General features: G+C 38.9%; 1 protein-coding gene across 1 annotated transcript in view; it reads left to right on the top strand.

Moving 5' to 3' along the window:
* The window catches only part of pdgfc (platelet derived growth factor c), a 54316-nt gene that overhangs the window by 19508 nt on the left and 17047 nt on the right, over positions 1 to 17761 (top strand). Inside the window, exon 2 of the mRNA XM_012876917.3 lies at positions 16032 to 16224. Coding sequence (XP_012732371.1) covers positions 16032 to 16224 — 193 coding nt within the window. The remainder of the gene's footprint in view (positions 1 to 16031; positions 16225 to 17761) is intronic.

Consider the following 17761-nt stretch of genomic DNA (forward strand, 5'->3'; position numbering starts at 1 on the left):
ATTCAAGAATCTAATGAAGTCATCATTTTAAAGCAAATTCAGCGGGGGAATAGTGAGGACAGAAATTCAGACTGACGTTAGTAATTGTACAAATTGCAGTCTAAGCTCCACTGACGTTCCACAGCGGACACATGGGATCTGTGGTCAATTTGGAGATAATTCCTGGCAAACATTGACAAACTCCTCTGAGCCATTTCTGGCAAGTTTGACTGATTCTGTCTTGGAGTGGTTCAGCTGCTGCTTCTTGATCAGCTACCAAGCCTTTAAATTGTGTTCATTGCAAAAACGGCATGTTTGATCAGTCCCTAATTGCAGTGTTTGAACGTGGTGCGGCAAAGCTGTTCTCCAGTCTGGGTTGCCACAGATCAAACCGTAGTTTTCTCCAAATATCCAGCTGTCCAGCATACAGATGTGACTACAAAGCAGCCCGGAGCTGCCGTCCACAGCTGTGAGGAGGAGTTTGAAAAAGACGTGGTTCATCTGTCAACACACGCTCTCCAGCCAGAAGGGGAGGGCGGGACCTTACTTCTCTTCCTCCTCTATAAGCTGCCGGTCTGTGCAAATATTTTTCAGTTTGACTTATGATCTGTAACGAAGTCTCGCCTGGGTGTGATTTCAGTGAAACAAGATGAGATAAAATAGTTTCTATATTTGTATTTTCGGTTGTTCCTGCAGCAGAAATCCTTCATCGGTATGAGAGCGACAAACCAAATCTAGCCAACTTTGTCCTCCTTGCTGTACAAATGAGATAAACTGACTTTTATAAACTGATAATGTCTCTTGACGCTGGGTCAAAGGCCCAGACGGAGAATTTCAGCGGGTCAACACAAATAGATGGCTGCAGTTAAGACTGACACTTAATCTTACATTTCCTGGATGCCAAACACAACTGTGGGCACTAATTAGAGACTAGGAAGAATCACTGAGGGGTGGGGAGGCATGGTAACATGAGGAGAGGTCCTGTGTGTGTTCCAGTCTCTGTGCAGGATGGACGCAAAGCCTGGGCTGTTCAAAATATGCCTGGTGTGTGTGTTTTTCACACATCACATGTGCTCACACACTGCTGTGCATTTCCTATTATTAACAGCCTGCAGCTGTGGCTTTGGAAAACCTTATCACAATGTGTAATCGCCTCTCAGATAACACTTTGTACATTACATTTAGGACGTGTTCCACAGTCGTTACCGGAGTTATAAGCATCATGGCTTGAGGGCTTCTTGTTCTTTCCGCCTAATGTAAACATGGCATATTTTCTTAGTTTACTGGAATTTGCTAATTTGATATCTAGCTACTTTGATCTTTGACAAGTGATCTTGTGCAGTTTCTACCCAGATTTATGAAGCTAATGTGCTTCCTGATACAGTAATGTGCTGAATCTAGGGTTTACTCAGTTTAGGAGTGTACTATGCACACAAACCTGCTTTATAGTTTGTTCTATAATGCAATAATCAGACTATCTGTACAATCTGACCCAATCTGTGTAATATGATTGAATTTGACTTTGTAAAGTGCCTTGAGATGACATGTATCATGAATTGGCGCTATATAAATAAAATTGAATTGAATTGAATTATATGCAGTTCTGTTTTACATGCTACCATAATAAGTTGCATTTTAAGTATGTTTAAGTTAATTTAAACATTTTATGAGTCAACATCGACTTAAATTCATTTACCAAAGGGCTGCACAGCAAGAAAAAATAGTTAATTGATAGAAGTAGCTGGAAAGAAAAAGACACAAAACACTTAAAATAAAGTTTAAAAATAAACTATTTAAAGCACTTATAGATGATAATTTGCCATAGGAAAAATATGGGATGTAAAACAACAAACCATCAGGTTTGTCCACACAGACAAACACAGTTACGAACACCGGCTACATCAGGTTGGGCCATCTGATATCATGGACAGATGTTTGATTTCTCTACTGCAGCAGGTGTTGACAGATGTTTCTCCTCGTCTGCTGGTTAAAGTTGACCCTTGGGTTGGAGCACCAGTTCTCACTCAGATTACCTTTCTATGCAGCAGTCTCTGGTGCAATTCATCCGCTCTACAAAACTCTTTCAGACCCTCCCCCAGCAGCTTAGGGTTTAGGGTTTCTACCACGGCCGTCCTGAAAGCGGTGCATCATGAAAATGCAGGATTAATACTTTGCAGGTCTGAAGTGGCCTCAGGTATTGGATTGGCTTTTAGTCTTGGATGTACCTGGGTTGCCTTGTGATGGACTGGATGCCTGTCCAAGATAAGCCCCACCTCTCACCAACAGGCTGCATATTGGTACCAGACCCTTCACCCCTCTGGATAGATCTTAGAAGGATGGCTTAACAAAATATTTCAGTTATGGTAAAGAACCAAAAAGACAATTTACCCACTAGAGCTGAGTTGTGTTTTATTCTTTGTTCTTTCAACCTTTGACCCCTCGCATTTAACATACTTTCAGAGGTCATAGTTCCTCATCTACGGATGATCAGGGCCTGAAGATTAGAAGCCTTGGAAAGTGAGCGGAGATTTGAGCTTTAAAGTGTTCATGGAAATCTGTACCTGGATTATTAAAGAAACTTCAGGTTTCCGCCCTCTGTATGTCAAACAGCGCTCACCTTCATTTACACATTTTGTTTTTCAGGACAATATTTGTGAACAAGAAAAAAAAAATCCTTAAAAGAACTGAATAATTAGGCAGCTGATTTTCCATGTATTCAGCAGACCACAGAATTATTAATGTTATTACTTTTTTTTTTATTCATAACTGCTAAAATTCTGCAGAATATTTTTTGTGAAGGTCTCTATGATTTTAACAGTTGTGCCACTAGGTGCAAAACAACATCTTTTTAATAGACCCTAAAGCAGCTGATACTAATAAGAAAATAATTCCGTTATTGTCCCGCAATGGATAAATTTGGGTGTGACACACAGACAGTTACACACAATTATTAGCAAAGAAAAGAAGAAGGAAAGAGGACAAACCAGTCTAATCTAAAATTAGCTCCAAAGAAACGCCAAGAGTAGTAAGTAAATATATTATATTATCTATATAAATAGATAAAAGTAAATATATTGTTTCCATTTATGTTTTTATGCACATTTTCAATTGCATTAGAAAAGATTGATGGAAATGGCGAAATTTAAAATAAATTCCTTGAGTTCGCGATAAAAAAATTTTGCTCGCTTCAGATGGTTTTTGGCTTTTCTGAATAAAAAAGTCGCTGTTGCTGTTTAAAACTGGAGATGGAAGCACATTTGCCAAATAGGTTCTGACATTTAGCTCACGACTGATCAGCGATTTTTCCGCTGTCGCTGTCTTCCCGGATATTCCCGTTATGCACATAGAACTGCATTTCTTTCTTTACGTCTCCAGGCAGTATGTAAGCTCACCAATACTGGTGGACCTGACAGAACAACTACAACATGTGTGGTTCATGCTAGTCTGCAGTTTGTTGCTTCCTGTTTATCGCAGCCATGCTTAACGTCAACTTCTGACAAAATCATGCTTTGCCTTCCCTGGTTAATTTATTCCAAGCCATTTTTTGCAACATTTAAAAATTTTGCTCAAAGGTCTCATGACAATTGGCTGGAAACATAGCTATTGATCTGCACATAGCGGCGCATAGTCTCGCTAAAAACTGACATATTGTAGATGGCTTCTTGGCTTTCTGTGTTATTTTACTCATACTTTTCTTATTTTTTGAATACTCATCCTCTGTTCTATTCCTTTTTTATCTATTAGGCAATTTTTTTTACTAATTTTATTTTTACATTTGTGTATGTGTAGGTTACTTTTGGTTGATATGGACATTTGGTGTGAATTTTATGTAAATGGCCCCATCAGAAGTATTGAAACAAAAAAATTATTGTTTTACCTGCTTTGCATACACACTAATAACCTGAGGCTACGTCTACAATGTGAGGATAAATGGTTGATTGGGAATGTCTTAGGTCAATAAAACTAACCATGACATTAGATATTTTTGAAAAAGTCAGTGAAATTGTTTGTTAGGAGGTTTTAGTGTGTGTTTAAGAAATGAATCTGAAAAGTTTAATTAGCTCTAACCTTAGCACGTCTGTCTGAAAGTCCATCACTGTGATGGACCAGGAGGAACACGGGCAGGGTCACACTCGCTGAGGAACATCTGGATCGTTAATTCATTAGACAGTTAATGAATTTTAAGGGATGTATTGATTTCAGAGCAAAATCTGTGCAGTGCATTAGACTGCTGTTCAATGCAGAGATCAATGTTATCAGTTGTAATCTGATATCTATTGTCTGGCCGGACAGAGCATCTGGGGAATATGCTGCTTTACTCCCTCTTCTTCAAGCAAACCGCTTCATTACCCGCTTTTGTTTTTAGTTTTCATTAATGGCGTCATCCCTCAGCATTTTGATTGCCAGACACTCCTCTTTGGGTCAAATCCACAGCACCATGTGTTCAGCAGATCAAAGAGCCACACAAAGGCTCCCATGCAGCCAAATTATTTTTTAATGGCGTAGAATTCATCTGGCGTGCTTCAGCTCCCTTTCTTTCCTGACCTACTGTAAACCTAAAAGCAATAAATATCCCAAGCATGGTTGGGAATTTACTGCACCTGCATTATCCACTGCATGGCCCTTAATAAGCTGCAGATGCCTGGCCACTTGAACGAAGGCCCAAATACACACTCCTAGTAGAAGGAAATAATTTGGACGGCACAGTTTCATCACCTGAGCAAAGCCCTTTCGGCCATAAACCGCTCAGACTCTCCCATTCATTTTGATCTGGGAGTAAGAGGCTAAAATTAAAAGCAATTTGGATTTGGTGTCACACTGACCCGGTTGTCAATTACAGAACAGGAAATAGCTGTCAGGAGTACTTATGCCTGATCCATGTAGCTGGTGGGAAAACCTCAGTGCTGAGGTGGGCAAATGTTTAGCCTTCGGTAGAAATATGAATTGATTTGGAAGTTTAATGTGTCCTCATACTTCAGGCATTCATAAGTAGATTATATATATGTTTTTTCAGAGATAGCAGAGCTAAAGTGCTTCAGTGTGCACCAGAATCACCAGCATGAACCTGTGGATCAATGTAATGAACCATGATGCCGGCATGAAATACAGAAATATGAATTTCCTGAGCCTAATGAGTGCCATGTTGAAAGGTTATCATTCCTCCCGTGAGTCGTTTAGGAGCCGTCCGGACGAAGAGGTCAGCATCAGTTAATCTTTGCTTTAAGCTATTTGTACATTTATTAAAGTTCAGGTATGCAGGAAAGCGAATCACTGTTTGGGTGCACACTGGTGTGTCTGCATGAGCGCGTGTGATTACTGGACAGGAAAACGTGTTCCCTAGCATGCAAAGATGCACCAGCCTGCAGCTCTGCATGCACATCTCAGTTTAGTTTTGGCAGGGGAAAGGTTAATGTTTAACAGCATGGTTGCTTCAGCCACTAACGTGTGAACAAAGCACAATGGCTGCACTGTATTGGCTCGTATTTATTCAGAGTCACTTCCTCCCTTAATAGTCGGCTCTACTTTCCTGACAGAGGAAGAAAGTGGGTCAAGGGAAAGTCATGTTTGAGGTAATTCACTCGAGGGGACTGCTTCTGTGATCATTAGATGACACTGGTTAACCCTCAGAGTGAGGTCATGTGCAAGGCAACGTTACACCCAGAATCCTCCCTGACTCGCAGCATGTCTGACACACTTAGCAGAGTCCAAACTGAGTCAAATGGGGGCGATCAGCTAAAAGAAAGGCTTGAAAAAAAAGAGACGTGACTGACGCCTACGTAAAATCAGAAGTTTGTTTCAACCTTGTGCGTTCTGCTTTAATCAGTTTTCTGCAGCTCTGCTCTGCTGAAGGTAACTTTTCAGAACTTTCTGCTTTGATGCAGGTGAACAAAAGATCCCCCATAAAAAATATATACTGGAGGGTAAACGTGGGATTTGTGCACAATGACCTGAACCAAAGATGAATGAAAACATTTGCCTCCTTCAGCCACTGCAGCCATTTGCGTTGAGCTTGTGAGGATTATGCTGCATATCAAGAGCCCTTTTGGATCAGCCATTGTTTTATCCATAAAGGTGCCTTTTCGTTATGACATAAGGCCTTATTTGTATTCTTTGGCTCAGTTTTTCACTCCCCCTCCCCTCTTTAGAGCCTTATCAAACAGACTTCCTGGTCAGCATTTTTCATTTTGCCAATTAAGAAATAATGTTTTTCCTGCATGTTTTCAGAATGATACAAGTAACTCCCAACTCCTTTCACTCATACCATCTGTCTCTTGAGTCACACATTAAAGAATCATTTACTGTTCATATTTTTCATGGGAAGATTGCTTGCTAGTGCCAACAGTAATAGAGACATAATTAAAACATGTCACTGTGATGAAGAGCCAAGCTTTAATCACATGAAAGCTATCGGCTTGTTTGCTTCTTCGCCATCAAAGGATTTAAAAACTGTCACTCAAACCTATTAACTTCTTGCATCACAGTCAAAAAAGTATCTATAGAATATATTTAAAATCATTATATTGATAAACTGGTTAAATATTTAATAGCGTAAAAAAATGCAAAACATCTTACAGACAAAGTAGCATCAACAAAATAAAGTTTCTGTGTATCTATTTTGTAGCTTTGAGGAAAGCTTGTTCTTTTGCACCAAGATGGTAGCGTGTATTTGGTGTGTTTGGTGTTTTTTGTATGTTTTGAGCTATGGGCCAAACTCTCACAGTTCTGAAAGAGCTTGTTCATTGAGAAGTCACGCCCGGGCTTTGTTTTTCTTTGCATCTGGCACTTTTGGCCTGTTCTCTCCTGGCTCATCACCAAACCTCAATGAAAACATGAAAAGTGAAGCCGTCAATAAGAGCAGTTGGTTCTTTTTCCCCCCCAGAAATCGTTCTCTTCATGCCTCAGATACCATACTTTATTTTCTTTTTTCAGAAAACGTCAGGAGAAATTCCAAGTCTGGATCAAAACGGATTTTAATTTAATCAAAACAAGAATTAAAGTTGTTGTAGAACGTTGTGTTACCAAAATAGTTGTACTCTGAAAGAGAGAGCTTTAAACAATATAAAATTCATCTCATCTCTTCAAGTACCCATAAGGACTCTAATCCCCTCCCAGAAAGTTGAATTCTGCTTTAGCAGCTGAAACAAGTCACAGCAGGCATTTAGGGATTTCTTCACATCTTGAAATATTGTGTGTAGAACACTGTAAAGCAAATTTTCAGAGGTCTGAGTGTTGCTGACTCATCAAAAAATATATATTTTAAATGTTGAACGAATAGAGCTTTTGAATAGTTATCATTTCAAAACCACCAAAACATTTCCTGTCATACATTTCCTAAAGTTAAAAGTCCTTCGAATGATTTGTGAGAAAAAGAGTGTTTCACCAGGTATTTGAAGTACCTAATAAATAAAGCTGTGCCCCACCCCCATCTGTTTCTGCATGCTGCTCCACTTTGGCCCAAAGAGAGTTATAAAAATGTTTGCCCGAATTAGAATAAAGACAAATTTAGCCATTTGGAAATATTTCCAGTCGTGGAAACTCACCAGACAAAACACACTTTTCATTCATCCAGTGTCCAAAAGGTTCTCTTTTGCTGATTATACATTTTTACTTCCATCGAGTATGGATGAGGACATTGGCCACCAAAACCTAATGTTTTGTATTTAAAATAATTGAATTGTGTTTTAGCTTATGTTAATAGGACATTTCAACCCACACTTCATTATTTTATAGGAATTTTCAGTAGAAATAGTGGGCTGCTTCTCTCTGGCTGCAGTCCGACGGACCAGAACGGAGCAGAAAATAGACTCGTTCTGTATTTTGACGGTGAACGACGGAGAAGTCATGGAGAACGTGGAACGGTTCTTATTATTAAAATAACAACGTAGTTGCTCCGTCAGACGAATGAGCACGGAACGAGGCGATCACTGGAGGATGTACAATTTACTTTTGATGTGGATCAAAATATTAAATAACAAATGTTACAGATAACATTTTTCTGACTTTCATATTTAATATGTTCTAGTGTTTTATCAGTCATTGCAATAACTTCTATTCTATTATATGTTATATTTTATTCTAACGATATTTTAAGATATTAATCAATGATTATGAGTTGGCAATATTCAGTGCTTTGCTCTAGCTTTTACTCTGACGCAAATTGTAGTTTAGTTGGCTCCCGTGCAAACTAAATTTTTAAGTGTTTGGTTTTTTTAAGTCTTTGATTTTTCTTTAGGAAGTGAAGTTATTAATGCTGCTAACGATGTGGTTTAATGTAACGCTTTTAGGTCACAGTGAACCGGCCTAGTGTTAAAAAAATATATATTCCCTTTCTTGATTTTGTGCTAATGGACGAGTTTTTAGTGTTTAGATCAAGATCAGATTGGCCTAATAGAGCGGAGTCTATCTGCAACCTGACATTGTCCTCATGCAGCCACTTAATCCAATCCAATCCAATTTTATTCATAAAGCACTTTAAATTACCAAAGGGACCAAAGTGCTGTACAGAATAACATAAAATGTTTAAAACATTAAAATGCAATGGCAAGACAAACAAACAGAAACGGGATGTAATTAAAATGCATTAGTGGCCATACAATAAAAGACTGATAAAACAAGCAGAAGTCAACTTCTCACATGGTGTCAAAGGCCAAAGCAAAGAAATTAGTTTTAAGAAGATATTTTAAATCAGACAGAGATGTAGCCTGTCTGATGTTCAGTGGTAGCTCATTCCACATTTTAGGACCTGCCACACCAAAGGCACAGTCCCCCCTAAGCATCCGTTTTGCTTTAGGCACCCTAAGGAGCAGCGGATCAGCTGACCTAAGGTGTACAATGATGCAGCAGCTTGGACAGGTAGCAAGGCTTTGAAGAGCTTTAAAAACAAATAAAAGCACTTTAAAACAAATCCTAAAACGCACGAGAAGCCAATGAAATGAAGCTAAAACGGGGGAGATATGCTCCTATTTGTGTGTACCAGATAAAAGACGTGTGCTCTCCGTATCTGGGTAAAATAGGAGCTGCTTACCCCCAAATTAAGGGTGTTAGAGTAATCCAGCCAAGACAAAGGCATGGATTACTGTTGTCCTTCCTGGAGAAAATTGGTGTTATTTTAGCCAACTGCCTTAACTGATAGACACTGGATGTCAAAACTGCCCTTATCTGACCCTCACATTTAAGGTCAGCACCCACTTTAACCCTAAGGTGAGTAATAAAATAGTTTCTCTATTGGGACAGATAACCTATCTCAATAAGATGAGTCTTAGCTGTGCCATTAAAAACCATCACTTCTGTCTTACTCTCATCAAACTTTAAAAAGTTAAGAGCCATCCAGTGAACTGGCAGAAATTTAAGTAGGATATAAACCTGACTATGATCAGCATACCAGTGGAAAAGCAGAGCATGCTTCCTTAATATGGAGCCACCTGGAAGTAAATACAACACAAATAGAAGACTGAGCCCTGAGGTACCCCACATGATAGAGGGTCAGAGGATGACATATGGCCTCTTATTCGTGACACGGAAGGTTTGATCTTCTGATCTTCCAGACAGGATTTAAACCATTGCTACTCCCCTGATACCCATCCACTGTGCCAAATGAGAGAGAGTAAGAGTTTGTGATCCACTGTATTGGATGCAGCAGATAAATCATGCAGCCACTTATTTAACAATCTGGGGTGACTGTGGCTCAGTGGGTAACGTAGTCATCTTATAATCAGAAGGTTGTGGTTTCGATTTTAGCTTCTCCCTGTCACATGTTGAGGTGCCCCTTGGCAAGGCACCTAACCCCAAGTTGCCTACTGTCTATATCGGCGTATGAATGTGTGCCGGATAATGAGTACAACTGTACAAATGCAACCATATTGTAAAGCTCTTTGCTTTGTCAGTATGACTAGAACAGCACTATTTAAATCAATCTATTTACCATTTAATAAAAGCTAAATAGGACATAGATGCATACCTCTATAACGCTATTGCATATCTGCTGCATATGTGCACCAAATTTCACCAGAATGACTAAATAATAACATTGCTTTACCTCAAGGACGTTTCTAGGGTTTTGAAGCATTAGGGGCTTTAGCCCAAGCCCAAAATAGTATAATTTTCATGAGACCGCAGCCTTGTTTATAAGTAATTCAAAATGAAAATAATATAGAACATGTTGCATCAGCTCTCTGCCTTGGTTTTGATTGATTGACAAATACTGTGACTCAAACAAAAATGTTTACATATTTTCCTTGGGTCTAATTTTTGGCAAGTAAAAATTTAAGCAACAGACTTTACGATTGATGGAAAAAAAATTTTTGTTGTTGAAGGAAATAATGAGCTTTTGGAATATTTAAAAAAAGTTGCTTAAATCTTAGTGAAATTCTAAGATCCTAAAACCACATTTATTTGTTTGAATGATAATAAAAGCTATCTGAATATTTGAATAAAATGTATTCTGTAAAAATTTTTCTTTTTTCATGAACTTGTTCTCTTTTACTGCCATCTTTTCAGCCCTTCGTTCCACTTTTTCATTTGGCCGGTCAAAAATAATGAAACATTTTACAGCAGGCTATTATTCTGAGACATTAGTGCAGTCTTTACTGTTAATCACTTTCTGTAGAGAAAAGCGTTTTCACCTGTGGATATTAAATTAGAAGATAGCCTCATCCTGGACCTTTCCTGGATCCTAATCGTTTGCCCTGGCATCAGTATTAATATTTCAGTTAATAAAAACTATGTAGATAACATGGTAAAGGTACTTTAACTTATAATAAAGCTATTTAATTACTTTCTAATGATATAAATACTGCAAGACTGTAAATATTTTTTAATAAAAAATGTGAAGTGATTTTGAGTATTAATTGTTTTTGCCTTTTTAGGTTTCGCAAGAATGCAATATGTTTTCAAAAGAGTTGAATAGGAAATATGAGCAATAAACTTCTAAGAACTTAAGGAAAAGAAGAGGAGGAAAACTGCTTTCTTTAGCCCTCACTACTTTGTCTTACTGGCACCAAAATATGTGTTTTATTCTCTGAGCAAATCCACCTATAATCTCCCAGAGAGGGTTCCCTACTGTTTTCAGTAGCTTTTAAGTCTAACTGCAGCTGAGATTAAAGTCCCTCTTCTCTCTGGTCTGCATGATGACCCTGATGATGCTTGTTAGAGTAAACCTCCACCACCTCTTGTCTTGCTGGGTGAATACATGATTAGCTGTAACTCACTATTAGTCCACTTTAACTTCTTTATTCTAATGTATTATGTCGCTTCCATGAACAACAACAACAACAAAAAGGAAACAAAACGGTATTGAACAAAATTGTTTGTCTGCCGAGCGCCCAGGGTGGATTTTTATGAGGTTCTAAGAACGGTTGAGTTGTTAATGAATAAATTATAATTTTAAACTCTTTATGTTACCAGCAGAAAGGTTGTTGAAAGGTTTTGCAATAGTTTTGCTTTCCGGCTCTCAACAATGCTGAAATACGTCACGTTTACGTCGGACGCACATGCACACTTTGATGGATCGTGGACTCTTACGAGTACCTGGGTGTTACACTTAACAATAAACCTGGCTAGAGTCACAGCACTGATGCTCCTTACAGAAAAGGGCAATTGAATTTAATTTTATTTATATAGCGCCAATTCATGATACATGTTATTTCAAGGCTCTTTCCAAAGTCAGACTCCATCAGATCCTCCAGGTTGGTGAGAAAGTTTCCTCTCTAAGGAAACCCAGCAGGTTGCATCAAGTCTCTCCAAGCAGCATTCACTCCTCCTGAAAGAGCGTAGAGCCACAGTGGACAGTCGTCTGCATTGTTGATGGCTTTGCAGCAATCCCTCATACTGAGCAAGCATCAGAACCAACTCTACCTGCTGAGGAGACTGAGGTTTTTTGGAGAGCAGTAGACGCTCCTGAAGACCTTCTTTGACTCTTTGGTGGCATCAGTCATATTCTATGGTAAGGTCTTTTGGAGCAGCAGCTGATCTGCAGCTGGGAGGAAATGGTTGGATAAACTCATTAGGAGGGCCAGATCTGTCCTGGGATGCCCCCCCCCCCCCCCTTGGATAGTGCAGGAGGTGGGAGACAGAGGTACTATAAGAAAAATAACATCAATAATGGACAATGTGTCTTATCTTATCATATCAAGAGAACATCCAGGTCTAACAACACGCCTGCTTTACCTTATGCTATACTATCCAGATTCTCTGTCTGCAGTAATGAAGATTTACTCATCTCGGCATGCCAAATGCTTGGAGCAGCTCCAGTTGACCCACTTTGACATGTTTTGTTGTCATTTCAGCTAATAACTGTTGAAACATTTGTTAGATTTCATACACTATACATAGAGCTTTGGACTTTCAGCCTCAGATGATCAGGAAATCAAGAAGGAACAAAAAACCCTCATCAAGTTACAACACTGTCTTGCCATGTCTACGACACATATGCACCATTTCTGACAAATTAAAGCAAATGCAGCTCAAATGGACCCAAGATGGTACCTAAGCCTATGAGGACCAAAGAATGTCTCCACTGAGCAGCAGATGCTCACCTTGGTACGCTGAATGCTTAGAGCAGCTCTAAATTACCTCCTTTCTGATTTATTCATTCTACTAATATAGTTTTCATCATTTGCGGAGATGCTTAGGTTGTGTAAAAGACAACATTCACCTTCAGATCGATTTGTTTAAAAAAAATTAATAAGCCTACTTTATGCCATACATTCTTCATCCATCCCACAACACATAGATGGGGGCTTGATGCTCCACAAGATTTACTTCATTTTGTGGCATTAAAACATATGTGTATGTTATTTACCAACATAAAGAGCAAGAAACAATGGTGACAGCAGATCTGTTTCTGCACAATCCTCTTTTTCTTTGCATGACTGAAAGAAGGGCGCATGGAAAAGTAAAGAGAGAACACAAAAATAACCTATGTAGCATAAATGCCCATTTAGATCGATGGAATTACATTGAACATACCTCATTTGGCAGTTTCTGCTCCTTTATCATGTCGTCTCTCAGTCAAATGGGCCCATTGGGAGAAGATGTGATGTAAAGGAGAGAGGCCATTGGACAGAGAAAGGAGACCTGTTATTGAATATCTCTCAGGGAGCAAGAATTAGAGTCTTTCTGGGAGGGTTGCTTAGTCACTGAATGACTAATTTTGGCTGAAAGCAAGAAAAAAAATCAAATTAGGTGTAAAAAAACACAGACCAGGGCTCAAAGGTTAGAAGAAGGTGTAACTTGTAATGGAAACTGAAAAAAATATCATTACAATCATATTTCCATGATAAACCTGCAAATTATAATAGCAGTCTCACATGAACTGTTTACCTGATAAAGCTTAAGAATAAAACCAGAACAATATTTCAATATATCATCACTCCTACAGCTGTTGCAAGTTATTCAAAGTAAAAGTTTAAATTGTTGGCAGACTTAAATTGGTTTTCTTAAACTTCTGTTACTTTTCAGTTCATCCTATAAAATGGTGCTGGATGTAAATTCTGGTCTTTGCAATAAAAAGATGAAAACACAAGACGCAAACCTAAATTTCCAGTGATTTTTATTTATTCTTTCACAAGCAACAACATCAAATTTATTTCAAATTACGGACAGACTTGTGTTAATATGCATCTCGGGCAAAGACGTGTCTTAATTGCACAGAGGGAAATGTTTACCCACCCATTTAATATGCTGTCAAATGTCCAGGAGCACACTCCCTCGTTTGCGCCCATTAAACGCCTCCTGGTTCTTCTGATCATCATATAAACTAGACCGCTAAAAGATTACACAACGCTCGTTACAGATATAAAATAAATAAATTTTAAATAAACAAAACAAATAAACAGCTTACTACTTATCTATTGAAAGCAGCAGTTGGTGAGAAAAATATGCTTTGGAAAAGCTAATTTGGCGATAGTTTTAGGGATGTAAAAGAAACCCTTTACTATAAAAATTGGGGCCGGGAGAAAATCTAAAATATAATATTCAAATGGAAATCTGTCATTGCTTTACTGACCAGATTCCTCTTGTTAGATAAAAACTTTGGGTTATTGTATGACATTCCTAACAATTATTATTATAGATATTAACTTCATCAGGGTTTTTGAACGAAGTTGCTAAAATTTGAAAGAAAAAGATTCCCTATCTAGAATCACCAAAACAAAATCTCACTAAATCACTGTCAGCTTTAAAATGGATTCTGCAGACTTTATATGTACACATAAGCTTTAAATCGGCACAGTGTAAGTGTTGACCCAAGTACTGTCTTAATTTGAGATTAAATAATTTTTCAGGTCAATATACAGCATTTGGCATGCATTGATCCATGTGGGCTCCCCTTCTCAATATTTCATTTCACAAATAATTTGAAAAGTGTGGCTTACACACTTTTTTAAGGCTCCCTGTCTCTGTAGAGCGACCCTTTTCTTCAAGTAAACCTTCAGCTGGCAGCGTGTGTTAAAAGTGATGTGCAGTGTTTGTGTCACTTGTGGCAATGTTCAGATTTCTTATGGCTTACTTTGTCCTGATCCACAGCTGTTTGGGTTTTCTTCTCACTTTTGTTTGCATTTGCAGCCTCTGTCTTTCCCTTTTGTGTCTATCAGCTCTCTTCCTGGTTTCATTTCCCCGTTTCCTGTTAGTGTTCAGTATTCATCATTAAAACATTTCCACATATCATGTACGCCTCAATCCGGTTGCAGTTTCACGACATTCTTTTAACTATGGCTTTGTTTTGGCCCCTCCTTTGTTGGGGTCAAATTTGCGGAGCGCACGACTGATTCAATTCAGTTTATTTATTTACAGGCCTGCTTAATAAATTAGAAGGTTCTTAAAATGTTGAGTAACTACATCACAGAGTGAAATACCACAGAATAATCACACAGGTTGATTTTTTCAGCCTTTCATTTCTGCTTATTATGATTTTTCTGCTTACAGTAAATGAAAACACAACATTTAGCATCACAGTATCACACCAGAACAATTTAAAAAGACACATTTTAATACAGAAATGTGGGGTCATTGAAAAGTGCATTTAAGACTTTCTTAAAGGTTATTTTCAAACTTCTAATCTGACAAAAAGCCTCATTGAAACCGATTTTCTAATTCATTGAACATGAGCAGCGGTTCACAATGTTTATCATCTCAGGGCACCTTTAGATTTCTCTGACTAAGAGAGTTCGTCTTGTCAACAGATTTCTTACATGAGCTGCAGATCTCTGCAGCTCCTCCAGCGTCAACATGGGCTTCATTGCTACTTCTCGGATTAAAACTCTCCTTTCAATTCAATTAATTTAAATTTTATTTATATAGCATTAATTCATGAAACATGTCATCTCAAGGCTCTTTACAAAGTCAAATTCAATCATATTATACAGATTGGGTCAGATTATGCAGATTAGTCAAAAATGTCCTATATAAGGGAACCAGTTGACCCAGTTGATCCTTGCCTGGCCTTTCGGTTTGGGCGGACAGCCTCGGCACGTTTGCCCTTGTGCCTTTCCTTTTAGATGATGCATTGAACAGATGTTTAAAGCGGATATTGTTGTAGAACCTAAACCTGCTTTAAACTTTGTTCCTACTTTGTCTCCTGGGCTCCTTGGTCATCATGATGCTGTTTATTATGTAATGTTCTCTAGCAAAGTCTAAAACCTTCACAAAACATTAATTTATAGTGAGATTAAATTACACGCAGCATGATTTTGTTTAATAGTAAATGGACTTATGAAGGCGGTCGGTTGCACCTGATTTTATTTAAGGTTATCAGAGTAAAGAGGGCTGAATGGATGTAACTCTCTTGATTGTTTTTTACTTATTATGAAAACTTTGCATCCTTTTCATCCACTTCACAGATCTGCACTACTTTGTGTTGCTTAGTCACTTACAATCCCCCCAAAAATACATTGAAGTTTGTGTTTAAAACATTATTTAGAAAAGGTGAAGGGGTGTGAATACTTTTGCAAGGCTCTGTGCATGATGGGGGCGGAGACTCTCTGTTGTCTGATCTGTCAGTCAAACCAGGATTTGTAAAAAACCCGGATAAATAGAATATCTGTTTTCCATTTTAGGAGTGCAGGAGTCAGTTCAGGAAAAGGTTTTAACTGTTTCTGGAGAGGGAATGATCCACAGCCCAGACTTCCCACACACCTATCCCAGAAGCACCATGTTGGTCTGGAGACTGGTGGCAGCCAACAGCATGAGGATCCAGCTCACATTTGATGAGAGATTTGGTCTGGAGGATCCTGAAGATGGAATATGCAAGTAAGACAACGTATAGAAAATAAGCCTGTGTTATTATTTGCATGCAGAAAGAGGCAATATGTGATTTTATTTTTGTTTTCAACAAACAATGAAGCTGATTATGTTGCATTTTTTCAGTTTTTACTACCACCTTTTAAGAAAAAACATTAAAAAATTATTTGTGACCACCTTGCACATTTGTTCAAAGTTTACACATTCTTCTTCTGCCAGCTTGGCCACATCGGGACTTTTCCCAAAGGCATGTCAGATACATGTTGGTCGGTGGAAAGAGAAATAAAAAAAACTGTGTCCCATCTGAATTGCTGTCCATCTTTGAAGATTTAAAGTCAGAGTGTGGCCATTTGGGAAATTGCCTTTGGCCTGCCACGCCTGCTCCTGAATATTGGAACCCCCCCACACGGTGGAGTGATTTGTTTTGCCGGAGACACCACCATGTCGCGTTCCAGACCATCATATTTTACATGATGAGGTCAACAGTTTTAGCTGCTCACTGATTCATTCGAACGACACACCGCGCCCTCTGAGTGGAAACGTATAAACACCAGTACACAGCTACATATGCAGTATATCATCCGCTTCCCTGTGGAGTCCACTTTCAATTACTGGTGGGCTTTGTCTCTGTTGTCATTCAATTTAAATGGACTTCCCAATTTGCAGTGATCGATTTATCCAGGGTGCATAATGCTCAGTGTGCTGCTGTCGATAAATCAGGACCTACAGGTTGGCGTAGTGGAGGCCGGGGAAAGGTGGAGCAGACAGGTCAGTGGAGACCTCACTGGAAATACCAGGAGAGCCCTCTAATGGAAGACAAAAGGAACTGCGGTTTCCCTCTGAGTTGTTAGGTCCTGTCATAAAATAATTCAGCAATAACGACGCTTTGAAGAAGCATGTTTTCAAAAATATAGCTGGTAAGAGGAAATATAAATTCACTGAGGGGCTTTTTTATTTTATAGATTCTTGCTCTGGTTTTGACCCAGAATCTATTTAAAAAAGTTACCTGAAGTGATGGAATATGGCGTTCACCCTGGACCCAGGCCTCAGCTCAACATTAAGCTTTGCATTCTTCAGTGTTTATTTGCTGCTGACTGAAAGACAAAGCCAAAGAGAAAAAAAAAAAACACGTAACTCTCCCCCAGCACACCTGTGCGCTGCTCGTCGCCTGTTGACACAAGACGTCAGCGTCGGCGTCCAAACTCTGAGAGCGAAAGTTGCTCCGTGGATCAGGTTGCAGACTAACAGCTTTTGTGCTGTGGCAGCTTTACCAGCCCTCACATGTCAGAGACCTTAAAGACTGCAGTAAGAGACAATAACAACATCCTCTTTTCAGGGCCAGAGAAGTCAGCACCTCGCCATCAGCTAGAGCATTTTCCTCCTCCTTCCTCCCCCCTCCTCAACCCAACAGGTTTTGGTCAGATCCCAAGATACACACTCCTGGCAGGCCTGGCAGACAAAATGAGAGCAGGATGCTTTCAGAAGCATGGCTGTGCATTTAAAAGCACGTTATCGCTGTGTCTTTTCTCACATTCTCTCCTTTTCT

This window comes from Fundulus heteroclitus, chromosome 23, assembly GCF_011125445.2.
Source record: "Fundulus heteroclitus isolate FHET01 chromosome 23, MU-UCD_Fhet_4.1, whole genome shotgun sequence".
NCBI lineage: Eukaryota > Metazoa > Chordata > Actinopteri > Cyprinodontiformes > Fundulidae > Fundulus > Fundulus heteroclitus.